Source organism: Rhinoderma darwinii, chromosome 1, assembly GCF_050947455.1.
Source record: "Rhinoderma darwinii isolate aRhiDar2 chromosome 1, aRhiDar2.hap1, whole genome shotgun sequence".
NCBI classification, from domain to species: Eukaryota; Metazoa; Chordata; class Amphibia; order Anura; family Rhinodermatidae; genus Rhinoderma; species Rhinoderma darwinii.
Window position 1 is genome coordinate 177,857,884 of NC_134687.1, and position 22,098 is coordinate 177,879,981.

The following is a 22,098-nucleotide window of genomic DNA, read 5'->3' on the forward strand; positions in this document are numbered from 1 at the left end:
AACTCAGAAGAAGGTGGCAGCAGCTGGTTGCATTACGGACAGGGTGCAGAACAGGACTTTTTCAAGGGAGAGGTACTGAAAATGGTGAGGAACATGAGGAAAAATGAATAGGCGCTCCCTTCCTCATGTATAACTGACAGGCCACACATCTTTCACTGAAAAAAACAAGATTCACGTTAGGCCAGGATCACACACTCCGTTTTGATTCAGTTTTTAGCTCAGATTTTTTTTAGCCAAACACAGGAGTGGACACAGAAGATGTATCCGTTTTTTCTTTATACCTTTCCTTCCTTTCGGATACATTTCTGGCTTAGCTAAAAAAAGACAAAAAAACGGAGCCAGAGACTGCCGCAAAAACTGCATAAAATGCATGTGTGATCCTTGCCTTAAGTTGGTGTGATTTGTGTAACTTTATAAATTGTTTTTATTTAAAATGTATTTTTACTTTTTGAGATACAGCTGCTCTGTATTCTCTGTACAGAGCAGCTATATGTTTTGCTATGACGTGAATCCATCGCTCCCGTGGACCTGATGAGTTCTGTGTCAGTGGGTCCTGCGTTTCTCTGACACGCAGGATCCACCTGTAATTGATCACATTTAGGCCGGATTCATACGAGCATGTGCGTTTTGCGCACGCAAAAAAACGTGGCGTTTTGCGCGCGCAAAAGGTCCATAAAAGCTCCGTGTGTCAGCAGCATATGATGCGTGGCTGCGTGATTTTCGTGCAGCCTCCATCATTTTGACACTCTGTTTTTATGTTTGTAAACAGAAAAGCACGTGGTGCTTTTCTGTTTTCATTCATAGTTTTGACTACTGTAGAGCGCATCACGCGCGGCACACGGAAGTGCGTCCGTGTGCCGTGCGCGGTTTTCACGCACCCATTGACTTCAATGGGTGCATGATGCACGAAAAACGGGAAAATCACTGACAGTCTGAACAGCCCCATTGACTAACATAGGTCCGTGCGACGCGCGTGAAATCCACGCGCGTAGCACGGACGTATTGTACATTTGTCTGAATAAGCCCTTAAGTTATTAACTTAGGTGTGATGGATAACGGGGATCCTGCGTGTCACAGGACCCGCTGACACTGAACCCATCAGTCCCGTGGACCAGAAGGGAGCAGGATTTAGCGAACGATACAGCTGATCTGTATAGAGACTACAAAGCAGCTGTATCTCAAAAAGTAAAAATTATTTTTAATAAAAACGATTTATAAAGTTGCACTAAACACACTGACTGACCTTTTATGATTTACATAGCCTTTAAAGTATTTTGCAAACAAATTTTCATGATTGACCTGACTGACTAAACCAGAATACATATTTTAGGTGTTTAGTATAACTTTCAGTCAGTATTGTGATAGACACGACAGTTAGGTACTCACCCTCATTGTTTGGGAGATCGATGATCTCAGTTATCTTTGGGTCATGGAGGAGAATGCTGAGGGTCGCTGCATCTCCTTCTTTGCATGCAAGATGCAGAACAGAATTTCCATTGCGGTCTAACATTAATGGATCTCCTCCTGCTTTCGTGATATCTTGAACGATGTCCGCTTGGTGAGTGATGACCGCCAAATGTAATGGAGTCTACAAATGTTTATATGAAAGATTTATATGATAGAATTTTAGTTTTTATGGGTGAATGCCTTCTTAAATGATAACTCCAACTGAGGTCACCATATTAAATCATTATCATTGATGTTAGGACATATAAGAATAGCGGATATTGGAAACAAGGCTCTTACCTAACTACTGATCATTTGTGCAGGCGCGTGGCAAAATAAGACACAGATTTAGTCTTTTGGACACAATAAAGGATTTCTTTACTGTGTAAAAATGATGTATGTCCCCTTTATTTTGTTCGCTGACTAAGGCCTTATTCACACGGACATGTCCGTTTTGCGCGCGCAAAAGGTCCGTGTGTCATCAGCATATGGTGCGCGGCTGCGTGATTTTCGCGCAACCGGCATCATTATGACACTCTGTTTTTATGTTTACAAACAGAAAAGCACGTGGTGCTTTTCTGTTTTCATTCATCGTTTTTACTACTGTAGCGCGCATCACGCGCGGCACCCGACCAAATATAGGACATGTCATGAGTTTCATGCAGCGCACATACGCTGCGTGAAATTCACTGACAGTCTGAACGGCCCCATTCACTAACATAGCTCCGTAGTGCGGACATATAACACGTTCGTGTGAATAAGCCTAAAAGCAATCTAATCTGGTTTTATTTTCTGAGTGTAGATTTTATATTGTATTTTATTTACATGATTATGTGGACAGCCATCTTGCTTTAGCCGCTATTAACTGCATTTATATATATGCTTTACAGCAGCCACATGGACGATACGATTCTATGTTCTGTGTTCTCTATACAGAGGTGTTAACTTTCATTGTAAGGCCAGATTCCCACGTAGTGTAAACACTGAAGAATTTCCACAACGGAATTGTGTGCTGAAATTCGGCAGCATTTACAGTAGCAGCAAAGTGGATTTAGAAAAACTCTTGCCCACGCTGCGGAAAAAAACCCGCAGCGTAAACGTTAATGAATTGACCTGCAGTGTGGAATTTAATTCCACAGAATGTCAGTTTATGCTGCATTTTGGTTGATTTTCTGTTGTGGGTTTTCCCTATTAAATTCAATGGGGATGCAAATCCCGCAACAGAAAGCCAAGTGTTCCGACTTTTACGGCGTATTCGCACCGATTACGCTGCAAAAATCGCAACTATGGAAAAAGAAAAAAAACATACTTGCCCAGAAGTCTGTGTTTCTTCGTCCAGTCCGGCCTCCTGGGATGACGTTGCATCTCATGTGACCGCTGCAGCTAATCACATGTTGCAGCGGTCACATGGGCTGCAGCGTTTTTTATTGCTGCTTTCAACGTGGTGCAGTTTTTCAGACGGAACGTACTGCGGGTTCCAGGTCGGATACGCTGCACAGTTTTATGCAGCGTATCCGACCCGTGGGAACCCAGCCTAAGGGTGTATTCACATGTGCATGTTTTGTGCAGGCATTTTTATGCAGTTGTAAGGGTATATTCACGCGCAAAACGGCTGTAAAATACGGAGCTGTTTTCAAGGGAACACAGCCTCTGATTTGAAACCACAAACGTTTTTTGAGGTGGTTTTTGTGGCCGTTTTTGAGCTGTTTTTCTATTGCCCCAATGAAAAACAGCTCCAAATGTATCCAAAAACGACAGTCATAAAAACGACATCTCGACCCGCAAAAACAAACCTACATGTGGCTACATTAACGAAACAAAAAAAAAACTATACATATTTGGTATTGGTGTAATCATACCGAAACATAAAATTAAGTTAGAATGTCATTAACGCCGCGTGTTGAGCATTTAAAACCCAAAAGACAATGGCGGATGGAAAAATAAAAAAAATTATGGCTCTAGGAATTCGCAGTTGAAAAAAACTAAAAAATAAAGCTTGGTCCTTAAGGCCAAAATAGGCCTGGGATTAAAACGGTGTGTGATCTTGGCCTAATAAAAACACATTACAATATGATTTACATGCCAATAAAAACATTCCAAATACACCAAATACTGAAATATACATTGTTTAACTGGTCTGTGTTGAACTGGCAACATACCTGATACAGATCATTTCGCACATTGATAATATCCTCACATATAATTCCTGAAGTTATTTCTAGGAACATCTTAATAAGTGCAGATTGAAGGTGAATAATAGAAAGATGAAGAATACTGAAATGAAAAACAACATAGTCTAATTCTGAAACTGCACACGTGCCAGCTCTAAACATCAGTGTAAATAATGTCATTTCACTTTGAAACCAGCTCTTGAATACTATAAAATATTCCTAGGAGAAGCTGTTCAGTTATTTTCTTACTTGTCTCCGTTTTCATCTTGAACTGAAGCTAGATGGCGCTGTACTGCCAGTAGAACTCTCACGTCTCCTGTTACTGCATAGTCAAACAGCGAAGCCGCGTGTCGCTTTGCAAGTTGCACGATCTTTTCCAATAATTGACAACCTGAGGAAAAGAAAATTCTCTGATTTAACCCTACATAGATACAACGTCCACCATTAGTACGTTATTAGGCTATATATGACAAAACCTACTTGCAAATGTATTTGTGACGCAATTTATTTAAGCTTTAGGCTGGGTTCACATGTTGCGTCTTATTTGGCGCACTGTTTTTACAAGTGTAATACGGCCAATAACTGCGTTGCAAAACTGCAGCAATTCGTGGTGAAGCGCATGCTGTTTTACTGCATGTTTCTGGCCACACGGCACACTACGGCAATGCGTGAGCCCAGCTTTAGGCCCCACGCACACAACCGTGGTTTTCAATCGTAATTACGAATGAAATTGCTGACCCATTAATTTCTATTGGCCACAGACAACTTTACGTATACTGTGTGATCCGCAAAACTTACAATATGTCCTATTCCTGTCCGCAATTGTGTCACGAACTTGCCTATACAAATCTATGGTCGTGTTGCGGACGGCTACGGATATACATCCGTAGCTGTTCATAATTGCAGAAGCGTTGCTATGCGATGGCAGGGGATTTCTCAAGAAAATGATGCCTGAGCGATCATGTGACTTTTTCAAAGGCTTGGGACATGTTGGTCACATCATCTGTAGCCTCGCCAGTAAAAAACACTACGGTTGTGTGCATGAGTCCTTACACAATAAAATGGTCCAACACCCAGTAGACTGGAAATCTTGCTGTCACTTTCCCACTGAGTTACAACCCTAGAAACGCAAATGTTATTCCTTCTAACGGTATGTTCGCACGTGGCGGATACGCTGCAGATTTTCTGTTTTCCGATTTGCGAGCGTTATACAGTAGTAGCAAAGTAGATGAGATTTTAAGAATTCTTATCCCCATGCTGCGGAAAAAAATTCTGCTGAGAACACATGCATAACTGACCTGCGGTGAGGATTTTAAAATCTACAGCATGTCAATTTATGCTGCGGAATTGCCATGCATTTCTTTGCAGATTTTCCTTATTTAGTTCAATAGGGATGTCAAATTGCGCAACAAATCCCCTAGCGCTTCCGAAGCAACGTGTCCCTGCTCCACTGACCAATCACAGACTGCAGCGGTCACATGGGACAAAACTTCACTGAAGGAGGCTGGCTGTACAAAGACTAACCGGGGGGGAGAAGGGACGCGTTGCTATGGGAGCGCCAGGTAAGGAGAGTACTGTTGGCTGTGTTCTGCAGCAGTAAATAGGCACGAGTTGGTGCATATAATCGGGCGTTTTCCTGCAGTTTCTAGGTCAGATACGTTGCACCTTTCCGCAACGTATCCGGCATGTGAGATCATATTCTAACAGTGTATAAGTGTCTTATCAAAGACTACAGCTAGAATATAGAATGATGATAATTGAGGCAACGATGGCAAAGATATATATTCAAATTGTAAAAAAAGAAAGCAATGGTGTACTGCTACTTTACCATGAAAACCATATTGATAGACACTTCAGAATGGATGTTAATATAGTGCTGGAAAATCAGTTCCATAGGAAAGAACCCCACTTACTAGTAAGGACAAGCGAAGGATTCCTTGAAATATTGGACGGATTTACTAAGCGGTCTAAGATTTCGACAGCATAAACTTAAACCAGGTATAATGACACACGTTGTATAATAAATTTTGCGCATCTTGCTAGATATACTGTGCTAGGCACTTTCTCTTCCTTATACCAACCATTGGTTAGCTTAGTTCTCATTTAGAGGCACTTTGGCAGATTTTAAGCCACACCCCTTCCCCCACTAAGCCACGCCCTTTTCACGACACTTGTCAAAAGTGTCTAGTGAGACGCAAACATCTGTTCCTAAATTAGTCTGGAATTCAAATACGCCAAATTGTGCCAAAAATGCTAGCATTTGTCTACACAGGCGACACAGATGCAGGCAAAGCAGTAAATCTGCCCCACTGTGTGTATGCCATAGTTGGGCTAAACCCTTCTAGTTGTCTGGCTTGTATCTTGCCTCAGGAGAAAAGATAATCCAAAAGTCCAAAAACAGAACCAGAATAGAAACTCGGAACGTATGAAGAAGTTGTCAATTAGAAGCAGCCGGTAGACTAAGGTGGACCAAGAGACCACAAAACACATCACACAACACCCAAGTTTATGCGCCAACAAATGATGCAGATGAAGAAGCATAAAGTCTACATGATCAAGCCAAAACTAACAGACAAAAACTCCAAACAAGATATACTGAGAAAAGGAAAGCCAATGTGGGAAATAAGAAGGAAGAAAATATCATCAAAAGCCAGGATGTCACGCAGGTATTTGTGAATATAATGGATTCTTCCTATACGTTCTTAAAGGGAGTGTCCCATCAGGACAAATCATGTCTATATACCCTATTAAGGCACATAGAAATCATGCCCTAAGCCAAAGCGTAGAACAGATGACAAGCAGCAGATCTCGCTCTAGCAGACTCGATCTCTCCATCTTCTACTTGTAACGCCATTCATCTGACATCTGAAGCCGGATAAATCTGAAGACTTAGCGGTCTATGCATTTCAGATAGAGGCCGTCCATGTAATACATGTCCGTCAGAGCAAGTCTGTAATGAGAAAACTCTTTGAAGCAACCAAAGTAACATCTTTAACCCTGGACCTTACCATAATAACACTGAAGCAAAGCAATGGTCCTAATAAAGGAGTATTTAAATAGACCTGGGTCTAAAGCAACAAACCTGAATCTAATTAAACACCTATAAAGACATAAATGCTAAGCCTAAAATACAACAAAAATGTTTTCATTTTATTGATATGCATTAAAAACATGCGTAATGGTAAAAAAAAGACAAGGTACAGACCACATAAAACAACGAAAGGGTATCATGGACAAGTATCTGGTCACATAGACAAGAAAATGAAATGATCCACCAGACCTGTAACTCAAGTTATAATAGTAGGGGCAGGTTAACAAAAATAACAGCAAGAGTAAAAGTACAACATTTTAAGTCAAGTCATAGGAAAAACCAATAAACCCTGCCAACAACCCAGTGATTTGTAGGGCAAATGCCTAAGACCAATAGCCATGCATACCCAACACACCCGAAGCTTTGTCTTGGGTGTCCAGATGTAGCTTACCAAAATTAAATTACCTTTCTGCTTTGAATGAAAATAAATTTCAATAGCAAGGATATTGCCTACATAATTCTGTGGTCTAGATAATAAAATTCCTAATATTCTGTAAATTCTAAATTATACAGAAAATAAAGAACCAAACCATCAGACTTTCAACAAGCGGGAGTAAAAAATACTCACAAAGGGAGATTTACTAAAAATGCACCAGAATTATTTAGCAAATTGCTCCAAAAAAGTGTAGTCTACGATGTGGGCCAAATTTATTAGGTGTTTTAGAAACTTTTCACGCTTTTACATACCCTTACAGTTTTAAAAGGGTTCTACATAACGGAGCATGGCAAATCGGAATAGTGAAATCTGCCAAATAGATTAATGACGTGTACCGTTTTGTGGTGCAAAATATTAATGTAATTATACGGCAGCCATGAGGTGATGTAAGGAAGAGAATAGTGTCTAATATGCCAAGTTAATTGCACCAAATTTATTATACCATGTGCACTATTTTGATAAATTTGGCGCAATTTGCTCCATTTTCCTTTAAGTGTAAATTCATGATCAGAAGATAAACCATGGAGAGAGCTAATATCTATTATATCTGGACAGGTTTTATTGTGTCTGAAGCGGGCACAACTTATCGTGGAACTGAAAAGTTGTACACTTTGTGTGCCTGCCCAGCATCCATAGACAGATTTAGAAACGTTGCATGCAACGTTTCTCTATTCGGCTTGGCGAGACGCATACTACCATATCACCACCTCCAAGCTGTAAAGAGCTGTAAGGCGGCACACAAAATAGTGTATGGTGCCCGACAATACCCTGTATGCCTCCTATTTCAGACAAAGGCTTTTTGAGGTTTTTTTTCGGTATGATTCCGCCAGAAAAAAGAAAAAGAAATCGTAGCGTGCTCCATCTGATGCAGTATTGCCAAGTCCAGAAGTGCATTAAAGTGGTTTTACAAGTGGGAACTGCATATCTGACACTTCGTACAATGCCTACACACATCTATATCACATACAGACGTACCCAAAGACAAAAGAATGCATGAAACAGAGTTTGTATTGTACGACTATGCACCCTGCACAGAAACGGTTAACATTAAAAAAGGGAAATTGATAAATGCCATTGGTACGTCTATGTTTGCATTTACCAGGTACTTTGCAGGCCTCTACTTCCTCCCTGGCAGGATCTGTTCGTGAGTCACTCGGTGTAATAGACGCCTCCAGGCGTTCGCAGCTAGCTTCTCCGTCTTTAAGCTGGCAGAGCACAGACTCATCTGCTTCCTGGTCTTCACCGCAATGGGGCTGCAAGGCTAAATATGCACAAGTTATTTATGTTATATAATCCGTAAATCACAGCTGCCTTATGTCTAATAAGGCTAAGTTCACATCTCGTTTTTACTGTACGTCTGACGTGCACGTTTTTACATAAATAAACTGTGTCCAAACGTGCACCACAGCGTGTACATTGATTTCTATGGTCAGGCCCTAATAAAGTAGTTTGTGCGTACGTTTTGTGTGCTTACGTGCTACCCTTTTTTTCCCCCCAAGTCCTGAAAAACGTAGTCTACTTCGCTTTTTAGTACTTTTCCAAAACGTATACCACATGTATATGTTTTTGTTTCTATTGAAGTCAATGGCGACGTTTGGATGACGTATGCAATCTTAAACCTTATGTTTACGTCAAACGTATAAGTTTTTGTTACCATATATGGGAAATCTGACAAAATGTGACAAAACAGCGCCTCCTACTGCCCAGTCCCACAGAACTGGTGCCAGAAAACACTGCAGCTACTCCCTACCACTTCCTTTACATTTTGACTTTACAAAGCTTTATTGATTGGCTCAAGAACAAAAAAATTATACTTTTTAGAAGTTAGAATGTACACAAACGTATACGACGTATACCACAAAAAAACCATAAGCGTATGTTACAAATGCATACATTTTTGTAACTTTTCAAACGTATACGTCATTGTATACCACAAACGTGTACACAAAACAAAATGTGAACTGAGCCTAAGGCCTAATTCACATGACCGTGTTCGGTCCGAGATATACAGTCCGCATGTCAGCAGTATTTCCCGGACTGAACACAGTGCAGGGAGGAACGCTACTAGCATTATAGTTATGTACGATGCCAGGAGTCCCTGCCTCACTGCCGGAAAACTGTCCGGCACTGTAATCATGTTTTCAGCATGGGACAGTGGTACCGCGGGGAGGCAGGGACACCTAGCATCATACATAACTATGATGCTAGGGGCCCGGCTACCTGCACTGTGTTCGGTCCGGGAAATGCGGCCAACATGCGGTCCGTATATCATGCTGGTGTGAATTAGGCTTAACTCAGGATTTACCGTATTTCACAATGCTATCAGTAGTTACTACATACATGAATGACTATGGTATCCCGGGCATTAAAAGAGTTAAATACAATTAATAATGTTTTACGATTGTATTCCATATTATATTCTCAACTGTACAAAGCAGAAAAGTCAGTGTTTACATGAAACTCCATATTCGGATCCAGTTTCAAGCAGCATAACCTCTAGCTTTATACACTTAACCGCCATTTTCCCAAGTGACCATTAAATCCCCTAGATCAAGCAAGCGTCCTCCCAACTTAGCCCAGGACTGCTTCTGTCATCATCTGAATTATTGTCAGTTAGTTTTGTTAGAAAACTATACTCTGCATCACACAGGAAAATGACTGCCATCATGTTACATTGCATGTTGTATCTTTTACATAAGTCTCAAATCTTGTCAACTTACGCTTTAAAGAATATATTGCAAAAATGTTTAAGTAGATTTCCCTAGTATAATATAAATCAAAACTCTTCCAAAAGTCAGTCTCGAGTAATCCAATCGAAACCTGAGGGAATTTACAACGTCCTGCACTTGGCCTGCAGACACAGGTATAAGCCTATTGGCGGGATAAATGCAGGTAATTATAATTTCTGCAGAATGATAGACTATTTTAGTAACATCTTCACGGTTAAGGGGAATATTAAAAATAAATAAAATATATATATATATATATAGTATATTTATTAAGATGGATCCAAATAAGGAGCTTGACTATAAGAAACTTACTACTACTAATAACTGATCCAACAGAGGTTTTATATGTGGAAAATAGGATACACTGGAAAGAATCTGTGATTCACTTCTTTACAAGCTAGGAAAGTAATGGGCTGCAAACGGTTGACCAGGGGGGAAATCTAAAACGCAGGTTACAGTAGTGGTGTACTGGATGTATACTTGGCTGCCTTCATACTTGGATTTTTAACATTGCTGAAAAGGAGGAATTTTCTTGGAAACAGTCATATTGGACACTGCGTGGGATTATCAGGCCAAGGTACAAGGGATTCATGTACAGTAAGTAGACAAATTTAACAAAACCATTAAAATGCAATAATTTTCCTTTTTAGAGATGTTAGAGTCCAGATTAGAGCTCAGTTCTATCAACACTCCACAGATATATGTGTTATAGTAAGAATAAAGGCATTATATCCATATTAGTAAACATGACTAAAGCTATAAATAAAGGCCTTGAACTGGGACTTACCGGTGTTGGAGTTCATTGTGCCCCCATGAAAATTCATTCCTCCATAACTATTCGTGTAGTTGAATGGGGAGTAGCCATAACCTGCAAGTAACAGTGAGTTCCGCGTTCAGAACGTTTCTTGTATTGACTCAGACATTACTTTTGTTTTTGTCTCATATCGAAAAACCATTGAAATTAAAAGTGTGGTCTGTTACCTAGTAACTTTCTTTTAAAAACCTTTCTCAGAATTCTCCCTGAGACAATTCAGAAAATCATAACAAAGAACATTATTTTTCTGAGTCTTTTATTGTTACCTATATTCTATGTTACAGTTAACAGGAAAGGCTAAAGGAATAGTAAAGCTTTTTGTATAAATAGGGCTCATAAAGTATATATATATATATATATATATATATATATATATATATACACACATGAATACACACATACACACGTGTGTGTGTGTGTGTGTATATATATGTGTGTGTGTGTATATATATGTGTGTGTGTGTATATATATGTGTGTGTGTGTATATATATGTGTGTGTGTGTATATATATGTGTGTGTGTGTGTGTGTGTGTGTGTGTGTGTGTGTATATATGTGTGTGTGTGTGTGTGTGTGTGTATATATAGCTAGCCCTATATTTTTTTAGTTGGGTGAAGAAAATCACCAGTGATCGTGGCGTTTTCCAGGCAAGTTTAGGGATAGCTTAGGCTTCATTCACATCTGCGTTAGGGCTCCGTTCCGATGTTCCGTCTGAGCTTTCCGTCGGAACGGCGCCCTGACTGATAGAATTCATCACCATTGATTTCACTGGTGACGGATCCGTTGCCAATGGTTTCCGTTTGTCTCAGTTGTGGAAGGGTTCCGTCGTTTTGAAACGACGGAACCCTTGTGCAACGGAGACAAACGGAAACCATTGGCACCGGATCAGTCACCATTGAAATCAATGGTGATGGGAATGGAAACCTATGGTTTCCATTTGTGTCAGTCAGGGCTCCGTTCCGACAGAAAGCTCAGACGGAACGTTGGAACGGAGCCCTGACGCAGATGTGAACATAGCCTTAAACAGTTTCTCATATTAAGAAGTGGGATTTCGGGGTTTACTGTGGTCATACTTGAATTTTTAGCTTTTAGGGTTTTAAAATGCATTCAAACACATGCAATGTAACAATCTGTCTCATTTACTCTTGAATACGGAAACATAAAGGAGAAAATTTACTAAGCAAAGTGCGCCAGAATTCTAGCGCAAAGTGTGCCAAAGAACGGCCATACATGCTGTGCGTCAAATTTAAATTTACATTTTTTTTGAGGGCATATTATTGGTCTAAAAGATGGCAGTGGCATAAGGAAGAGAAAAAGTTACTACCAACATGTCTAACAAGATGTGCCAAATTTCTTATTCAGCTTGCAGCACTGTGATACATTTGGCGCCGTTTCTGCCTGTCTGATCTAGTTTTATCCTGTCTATCTCCAAAACAATATTAATAAATCTTCACCATTGTATATTTCTAACTTCCAATCACTGTTTAAAGGACCTTAAATACACACTGAATGGTATAAAAGGTTGTGCAATAACATTCACAAATCTAGTCTAAATCTCTATGGAGTTTATTGAAAGCTATAGACAAGAAGTTGTAATTGTGGGCTTTACAGGTTATTAGAATCCGTCTAACTAGTATAAAAATAAAATAATGATAACAATAATAATAATAATAATAATAATAATAAACCATTTATATGGAAAGTATTGCCTGCATCCTATTGTTCAGTAGTTCTCCACCCAATTTTCATGTGTTTGTCATAGTATGGCTGAAAGGGGTATTCCCAAAATCATAAATTATCGATCATTTTCTGATCGCTGGAACCGCTACCAATCTTGAGAACGGGGGTCCTGAACCCCCAGATCCTCCCTCACTGCTCATTTGCAGAGAGGAAGAGCTTGAATGATGCGGCGGTCAAGCATGCATTCACTGAACATGAGATGGACGGAAACAGCCAGGCGATGTACTCGACTATCTCCGTCATTCCCATAAACTTTGAATGGAGCGGCAGCACGGAGCGGCAGCACGAATGCCGGAGCGCCCACCCATTCAATATCCTCCCCACTGCGCTTAAGCAGTGAGAAGGATCTGATAGTTTGGGAACCCCGTTCTCACGATCGGTGGGAGTCCCAGAGGTCCTTGCAGTGCCATTACATTCGCTGCATACAACTAGTACATCATTGATAAAGTAGCATATTAGAGCTTGTTAAGACAAACTTAGGAAACAAAGAAACAGCCTTTTCAAGAAACGTAATGTGCAAGTCATTGCTGAATGGTTATTTTTAATGTGCATTCTTCAGCTATGGAGTACAAGCTGTGGCATGCATAAGGCACAAAACTACACAGTTTTTTTTAGGACTGTTTGACAGTGAAGTAACCTCTTCCCACAATATTCCTGTGCTATGATTCAGATTTCTTAGACTCTATTGTGTTTCCAATGCAGTAGTATACCATGCCAATAGAGACACACAAACACATAAATATACAGACATATACCACAGAAATGAACTATATTTGTGTACAATATCAGTACACACTAACAAAGTGGCAATTCGTTCTTGGTTGCTAAGATTTTTTTAAATGCAATAGCAGGAGAGATCTGCAAGTGGCGGTCGCTTAAAGGGGTTCATGCTTATGCTGAAATTATTCTCGTGAAGTAGTTCTATGCAATAATAAATTGTATTAATATAGCAAATAACAATACTAAGTACAAAAACTGTGTAATATCCTACTATGCTCCATTCTAGGTTTATTACTTTCAATTGCTACATTTTCACAAATATTTCTACAGTGTACATATATTTTCTACTATGTACAGACCCTTATACCAATAAATAAATATTATATTGTTTACAAATGTGTATTGATGTTCTCTTCAATCTTAAGTAAATATGTAAGGGCTTTAGTGGAGTGTATTGTACCTCCTCCGGTTCCTGATCCTCCAGCTCCACTTCCATATAAGCCACCCCCTCCTCCTCCACCACCTCCAGATCCAGTTCCGCTTCCACCAAAGCCATCAGAGAAGTTGGGCATGAGTTTTAAGCGCTTTCGTTGAACTTCTTCCTTGTCTAGAAAAAAAAGTCTCATTATTAATAGTGTAAGTCTCAAAATTGTATGAAGCTTTGTTGAACAAGATATTGAAAATAGACCTGTTATGAAACATGAGCGATTTTGATATCATTAATGTTTTAATAGTTATTGATCACACCCTCTTGGTTGGTAAGACAGAAAGATGTTAAGTAGCCAAGAATGGGTAATACCAGATCATTCTAGTTTGGATGAAAGTAATGTTCAGATGAAATATAGTTTGATATTGGATTTAAGTTTTATTTGTGTTTCTTACCTTTAATTTCTGGATAGTAAAGAAATGGTTTGGGTTCACTAGTTTCGTAATCCGATTTTCTCCGAAGCTGTACAAATACAGAGGCCGGCCTTAAGATATTGACATCCTTGTACTTAGGAGTTTTAAATACGATGGCAAACTAAAAAAATAAAAATAAAATAAAATTGAAATATGACTAAATTATTAATAATCTGATTCTATATGTGCTGTATATTTGTCCTTCTAATTCTATATTATAACTGGTTTACTCGTACAACCATTTAGCATTTTGAGAATGCATTCATAAATCTCCAAACCTAAAGCAACCATAACAGCTACCTCTACCGCAACTTGTTCAGAGAAATGAATGAAAGGTTGTCATAGTCCCCCCGAATATAATATATATAATTAGAGGAAACATCTACCAAAAACACTTCCCTACTAGTCAGTTCTTAGGGTTCCAGAACAAAGGGTTCTTGACACCAAGGCTTACAATAGGAGCAAGTCAGTGATAATTACTTATTTTTTTTTATACTCATCCAACTACACCTACAAAAATGGTTTGGCCTTTTGAAAATTCATATCTCAAATCTAAAGACTCTGAGCCCCCCCAGGTATAAACTAGACTCATGGTGTATTGGAAGGTCAGAAAACACAATGCACATCACCAGTAAATGTATGATCTCCCTTAAACCTACTATTGGCTTGCAACAGACATTAGGAAGCCCACTGTTAACAGCCACAAATCCTCATTAACATGCACATTTGGGATAGGGGGGAAGAATTCAATCTTAGTTTGGCAGCTCCCAAAGACAATATACTTGTTAGCAATCAACACAAAGAGCTTGGTCACATAGAGTCAGAGTCCTATGTTCAGCATATACGCCAAGAAAGCTCCCGGCACATACATCGAACAAATCCATGGGTCACTATTCACCCGGCGTATGCCAAAGTAGAGTCTGTTGGCATACGCCAGATCGGTATACTTTTTTTTTCATTGTTGTATAGAATAGTGTATTAGCCTATGCTATTTTATAACAAAGGATGCAGTCAGAAAAATACATACATACACGTATATATATATATATATATATATATATATATATATATATATATATACATACCCCACAGTATGCGTTTTTTAAACTACGGGAGCCTATTAGCAACATAAGCCACTGTATGCCTATAGAGTGGCATATGTTGCAGCCTTCTGTTGGAAGTATACACCGGCAAATCCTCCAGTCGTCGTATACCTCTGACAGAAGGCAAGATTGCTATGTGAACAGAGGCTTAAATGGACAGGACCTGCTGACAGAATGTAACGTCTATGGCAAAAATAACTGCACTTATCATTAGTTACAGTTATTGGATCGATAGGGGAAAAAAAGTACTAAGATTAACCCTCCTTTTTCTTTCATCCACATTCTCTCCCTTCCCCCTAATTGAACTTAATGGACATATGTCTTTATTCAATGTTCAGTGCATACTTGTCTGTGAACATCTGTAGGTGAGAAATCGCCAAATCCTTCCCAGATATGTCCATTTTCATCCTCTTCATAGAAACGTATTTGAATATCATCTGTAGCAAACAATTAAGACAAAAAAAAGTTCTATAATATTCATGTAGGTGTAATCAATTAAATTATTTTTTATTGAATGCCTTCATTCTTTAAAACTTGTAGTGAACGCAATACATTCTGTATCCTTTATGTGTGCTAATATGCACCTAGTGTGTCAAAGAGATGTCAGCATCCCTCCCAATGGTACTGTATCCAGTGAATCAGTCCCAGACGGCATATCCCCTCACCCATTCCCCAGGAGGTTCAGGACGCTGCTTGCTCAGTTCTTTCCGTAATTCCCACAGACTTCAACAGAATGGGCAAAATATGGCACAATTAGGGCACTAGTTGGGTACAATATAGAACTATGTGGGCACTGTATGGCTCTGTAGACAAAGCCTGAGACTCTATGTAATGTTTGATACTATGTAGGCACTATATGGCACTCTCTGATACAATGTGAAAACGATATGTCTGTGTGATCAAAGTATGATAAGCATGCACAGTGCCGCTACATTCAAAGGCTATAGCGCTAACAGAGAAAACATCTAGACTTTGAAAAAGGAAAGTCTGATCTATAATAGTACGAACAGCAAGTCCCATGTTCCAGATTTACAAAAAGTACCGTCTCTGTATTTCCAGGTGCTAAAGGCATTACTAGTGGTTGGTGTCTTTATGGCATACCTTTTTGAACTTTATCACATAGAAGATAAATCTCTTCACCTCCTGTCACACATCCAGAGGTTCTATCCATCCGTACAATTTTTAAATTAGATGCATTAGGTGCTTCTGTCAAACACAAGAGGAGGACATTTGTTCATACTTTTATAACAACAAAGAGAAATGTGTTAAATATAAGAGGTAGGGATCACGCCAAACAGAAGAAAAAGTTTGAAATGCTTTCACACAGAAAATGAACGGCCCGTCAGAACAGAACGCCGTTTTTCCCGTTGAAATCAATGGGCAGATGTTTGGAGGCATTCTGCTTCCGATTTTTGGGGCGTTTATGGCCCGAAAAACGGACGAAAATAGGGCGTGTGAACATACCCTAAGGGTAATTTCACACGTAGCGTAAATACTGCGGATTTTCCGCAACTAATTTCGTTGCGCAAAATCCTCAGCATAACACAGTAGCAGCAAAGTGGATGAGATTCATCCCAAGTGACCGCTGCAGTCAATCACAGGCTGCTGCTGTCACATTGGATAAAATGTCATCCCAGGAGGCCGGCCTGCAGGACGTCAGAGCGTAAGTGTTGTTTTTTTTTTTTTTAACGTGCGGTTTTCCGCAGCGGATATTCCAGCCGAAATATTGCACCACAATTTGGTGTGGTTTTTCAGCCGGAAATCCCTGCGGCCACCAGGGCAGATACGCTGTGTACCTTAACGTAGCGTATCCGCCCTGTGTGAACGTAGCCTTAATGTAAATCACAGTAAAAACCATACCAAAACTAGCCCTAGTAGCTAAGATCATATAAAGTTTTGAACATGCAGTCTGCTATCCAGACCACTCATTGTCACCACGTCACACTCATCCTTTAGTGATATGCCAGATTTTATTGAATAAGGAGATTGCAGACATAATTTTAAACACCGATTCGAAAATGTTAGTAATTTTTCTCAGCGAACAACTACTAAATACAATGTATTATTTGTAATATACATAGTAGAGCTATTTTCATCAAATGCAAGTCACTATAGCAGAATATTGCCAGTTGACTCTCATATAATGTACAGACCATTACAGCATGACAACTGATGTTTAACCCAATTACGACCACCCATAGTGTTTGTAGGTCATAGGGGGTTGTATGGAGAGGGCTCACAAGCAGAGCCCACTCCATACATTGTGGGTGTCAGCTGTATATTACATCATATAACACCCTGCTCTAACTGCTGGGATCGGAGATAACCAGTTAAAAGAAGTGGTCAATAGCAACTGTGGCATCTAATCCATTAGAAAGAGAGAGGGGTGACCCCCCAAACAGCCTGTCCCCCCCCCCCCACAAAGCGATTGCTAGAGGCAGGACTTAATAGGAGCCAGTAAAAAAAACACAATATACTGCAATATACTGTATAAGTATAACAGTATATTGTGCAAGCAATTCAATGATCGCAGGTTTAAGTCCCTCAGGGAGACAAATAAATAAGTAAAAAACAGTTGTTTTTTTTTTAAATATACAAAAAAAAATATCAAAAAGTAAAAAAAAAACAAAAACTTTTCCCATTTTTCTCCAAAAGTAATGGGGACAAAAAATTGGTATCACTGTGTCCGTAATTATAACAATATAACATAATTGAACTCGCATGGTGAAAATAAATAAAATAAAAACACCAGAACGGCTGTTTTTTGATGACCTCGTCTCTCACCACAAAAAAAATCTAAAAATGTAAAGTGATCAAAATGTTGTATGTACCCCACAATAGTATCAATAAAAAGTACAGATTGCCCAGCAAAAAAAAAAAATTGGTAGTATAGCTGACAGTATAGTAGAAATAGACATGGACCGCACATCCAGTAGTTATACTTTGATCTATAGCTGCTAGGCAAAAAATTATAAACATGAACATGAGGTTCTTTGTTAAAGTTTTGATCAAACTGTATAAGCCCACTTCACGACGTACTCTTAAAAAGTGGGTCCCTACTCTATTGGTTGCAGCTCCGCATGTGGGCCACTGCCACTGCAACACCGCTCTTGCAGAGGGTGCAACCCAGAGGCCCTAAAGCACCCAAGCTGCCAGGCCACGCCAAGCCTCCTTGGCTCTGAGCCACGTCCGCCCACACGTGCAGCACCACAGCAACAGACACATGTGAACAGATGGAATAAGCTCATCTTACCATGCGCTCCCAGTGAACACCGTAAAAACGAAACCAAAAAAACGAATTGCTGTTTTTTTTCCATTCCACAAAATAATTTTTTCAACGTTTCCCACCACATTGTATGGTACATTAAGTGCTTGTCCACTCGTAACGGAATTGCTGCGTTTCTTCAGTTGCAGCAAAATACAGTAGCAGCAAAGTGGGTGAGATTTAACAATTCTCATTCACATGCTGTGTAAAATGTTGTGCATATTATAAAGTGGTGCATATTTTTCGTACCACAACATGTCAATTCCAGCTGTGGAAAGTGGACTGATTCCGCACTATTTTCTGCAAGTAAAAAAAGCAGGACATTTTCTGCAGCAATTCCGTTACGTGTGGAGAAAAATAAAAATCCCTCATACGGCTATGTTAATGGAAAAGTAAAAAAGTTAGGGCTCTTGGAAGGCGAGGAGAAAAGAATGAAAATTAAAAATGCCCTGTCATTAAAGGGTAAACAAGCTTTAGGCATAAATTAAAGCGGCAGAGTAAACCACCTGTTATAGGGACATGGACAAGTCCATTATAAGAGAAAAGCTTTGGATGTATATGAAAACCATTACATATTATGTATTGACTATACTTTGTTACTTTGTATTTTCAACTATCTATTCCAAATAAATGAGAGAAATACCCTCTAGTTGACGATGTGTTATATTTATTTATTTTATAGTTTGTTTTTTTTCCCCCCAAACACCAGAGACTCACATATAATGACATACACAAGAATACTACTTACTACTGTCAAATATAGGAACGGATATAACAGGTTCAAGTCGTCTAGTGAAACCCCCATTGCTATCTGGTAAGAAAGCAGTGAACATCAGTCGTACTACGCTGAGATCAATGTCTTTTGACTGTTGATATGCTGCTTGTCGAATCAGATCTCTTTCCCGTTCTATAAAACAAAACACACAACATGTATAAATACAAATAATCATGAACATATAGTCATGGACAAAAAAAAAATCCCCCACATGAATCAGTAAGGGAATTCCCTACGATACTATGTGTAGTATTTCAGCTTTTCCTTCCTTGATGTGTGTAGTGAATTTGTTTTCAGTCATGGGAGAAAGAAAGTACACCCTTCTTCAATTTTATGTTTTTATTTATCAGGGCCTAAAAAACAATTGTGTGATCGTTACCAATCTCTCTCCATATGTATATATACATTTATCTATTTTCGGGCCAGATTAAGCTCCTGGACGGATGGCCTCAAATTTGTCTTAGGGCTGTTCACATCAGCGTACAGTTTCCATTGATGGGTTCTGTCAGACATTTCCGTCAGGGGAACCCATCAACGGAAAATCAAACGGAAACCATAGCTTTCCATTAGTTTTACCATTGATTTAAATGGTAATGCTTCAGCTGCTAATAGTTTCCGTTTGGCTCCGTTTCGAAAGGTTTCAGTTTTTTTGCCGGAAACAATAGCAGAGACGAGCTATGTTTTGCGTTTGCCTTTCCATTGATTGGTTCCTCCGATGGAAAGGTCTGATGGAACCCATCAACGGAACCCTAATGCTGATGTGAACACACAGTAAGAAATATGCTGCAAAACAAGCCCAAATCATGAGATGTTTACTGTGATACACTGTGTTTGGTTTTCGCCGGCCTCACCAGTGCCTCACTGTGTTTGGTGCTGGCCTTACCAGTCCAAAGGGTATTGTTCCAGAACTTCTGCGTTTTTTTCAGATGCAATTTTCCAAAGTTGTGCTGCCATATTATTTTTGAAAAGTAGAGGCTTTTTCCTAGCCATCCTTCTATGAAGGCCATACTTGATCAGTCTCCTCTAATTGTGATGTCATGAACATAATCATTTAGGCCACATTCACAAGTGGCAGAATTTTTCCGCTGCAAATGTTGGTGCAGATTCGGGGGAATTGCGCAACGAATCTGCACCAACATTTGCATATTTGACAGGTAATTCAGACGTTGCAGATATCACAGCGGACTTGTCACAGATGTAAATCATCCTTCTCACTGTACAATGGTGAATTTCAAATTGTTTGGAGATGGCCTCATAACCCTTCCCAGAATGATAAACTATTGCTTCTCTGAGCTCATGGCTTACACAGTGGCGTAATTACCGCGGTAGCAGCCGTAGCGGCTGCTACAGGGCCTGCGGCTGGAGGGGGTCCGTGCCGCCAGCCAACACACCCCCCAGATGCATGGTGGCGCCGCTAGCAGCCATTATGGCTGCTACAGCGGTAGCGCCACTACTACGGGGCCCACGCCACCGACCCTCCAACAAGTATGGGCCAGGCGACACAGGCCCTCTCATGCCCGTAGGCGTCGCTAGCACCGCAGGGGGCCCCGGTGCTAGCGACAGCCAAATACATGCATTAGCGCTAAATTCCCGACCATTCTGCGCCTTACAATGACGCTGATTGGTGGGGCAAAATTACTTGCCCCACCAATCAGCGCCTTTCAATGACGCTAGCGGCGCAATGACGTCATCGCGCCGCTTCCGTGCTTGAAAGGCGTTGATTGACAGGGCAAGTCATTCTGCCCCGCCAATCAGCGTCATTGAACGACGCGTCGTTCAGCTCCAGCAGACCTGCTCAGAAGAGAGCAGGTCTGCATTGCCATCGGACTGTGCGGGAACAGGATCATGTGAGTATGTAGTTTTTTTCTAATAAAACTTTGACTGGCATTATCTATAGTGGGGGCTCTATCTACCGGGGGGTGTTGTCTATATGTGGGCCACTATATACAGGGGGGTCTATATGTGGGGATGTGGGGCACTATCTACAGGGGGGGTCTATATGTGGGGATGTGGGCCACTATATACAGGGGGGTCTATATGTGGGGATGTGGGCCACTATATACAGGGGGGTCTATATGTGGGCCACTATATACAGGGGTGGTCTATATGTGGGCCACTATATACAGGGGGGTCTATATGTGGGGATGTGGGCCACTATATACAGGGGGGTCTATATGTGTGGATGTGGGCCACTATATACAGGGGGGTCTATATATGGGCCACTATATACAGGGGTGGTCTATATGTGGGCCACTATCTACAGGGGGGGTCTATATGTGGGGATGTGGGCCACTATATACAGGGGGGTCTATATGTGGGTCACTATATACAGGGGGGTCTATATGTGGGCCGCTATATACAGGGGTGGTCTATATGTGGGCCACTATATACAGGGGGGTCTATATGTGGGGCACTATATACAGGGGGAGCTATATGTGAGACACTATACAGGGGTGGGCTATATGTAGAGCACTATCTATAGGGGAGCTATTTTTTAGGGCACTTTCTATAGGGGTGGGCTATATGTGGGACACTATATGCAGGGGTGGGTCACTAGCTACAGGGTGGCAATATGTAGGGCACTGTCTACAGGGGTGGGCTATATGTGGGACACCTATATAAAGGGGGAGCTATATGTGAGACTATCTACAGAGGTGGGCTATACGTGGAGCACTATCTATATGGGAAGCTATATGTAGGGCAGCATGGTGGCTCAGTGGTTAGCTCTATTGCCTTGCAGCTCTGTAGTCCATATGTGGGACACTATCTACAGGGGCTTCTATGTAGGGCACTATCTACAGAGGCTCTATGGGGGTCTCTATCTACAGGGGGCTATGGGGGCACTATCTACGGGGGCACGGTGTGTGTGTGTGTGACAGTGTATGGCACTATTATAATCAGGGACACAG

At 40.5% G+C, this 22,098-nt stretch overlaps 1 protein-coding gene across 1 annotated transcript in view; it reads right to left on the bottom strand.

The window, feature by feature from the left end:
* Positions 1–22,098, bottom strand: part of NFKB1 (nuclear factor kappa B subunit 1) — a 140,868-nt gene that overhangs the window by 18,078 nt on the left and 100,692 nt on the right. The window contains exons 8-17 of the mRNA XM_075860621.1: positions 19,163–19,321; positions 16,251–16,355; positions 15,495–15,586; positions 14,029–14,167; positions 13,607–13,753; positions 10,661–10,741; positions 8,244–8,405; positions 3,867–4,008; positions 3,606–3,720; positions 1,387–1,588 (exon numbers count right to left, since the gene is read on the bottom strand). Coding sequence (XP_075716736.1) covers positions 1,387–1,588; positions 3,606–3,720; positions 3,867–4,008; positions 8,244–8,405; positions 10,661–10,741; positions 13,607–13,753; positions 14,029–14,167; positions 15,495–15,586; positions 16,251–16,355; positions 19,163–19,321 — 1,344 coding nt within the window. The remainder of the gene's footprint in view (positions 1–1,386; positions 1,589–3,605; positions 3,721–3,866; positions 4,009–8,243; positions 8,406–10,660; positions 10,742–13,606; positions 13,754–14,028; positions 14,168–15,494; positions 15,587–16,250; positions 16,356–19,162; positions 19,322–22,098) is intronic.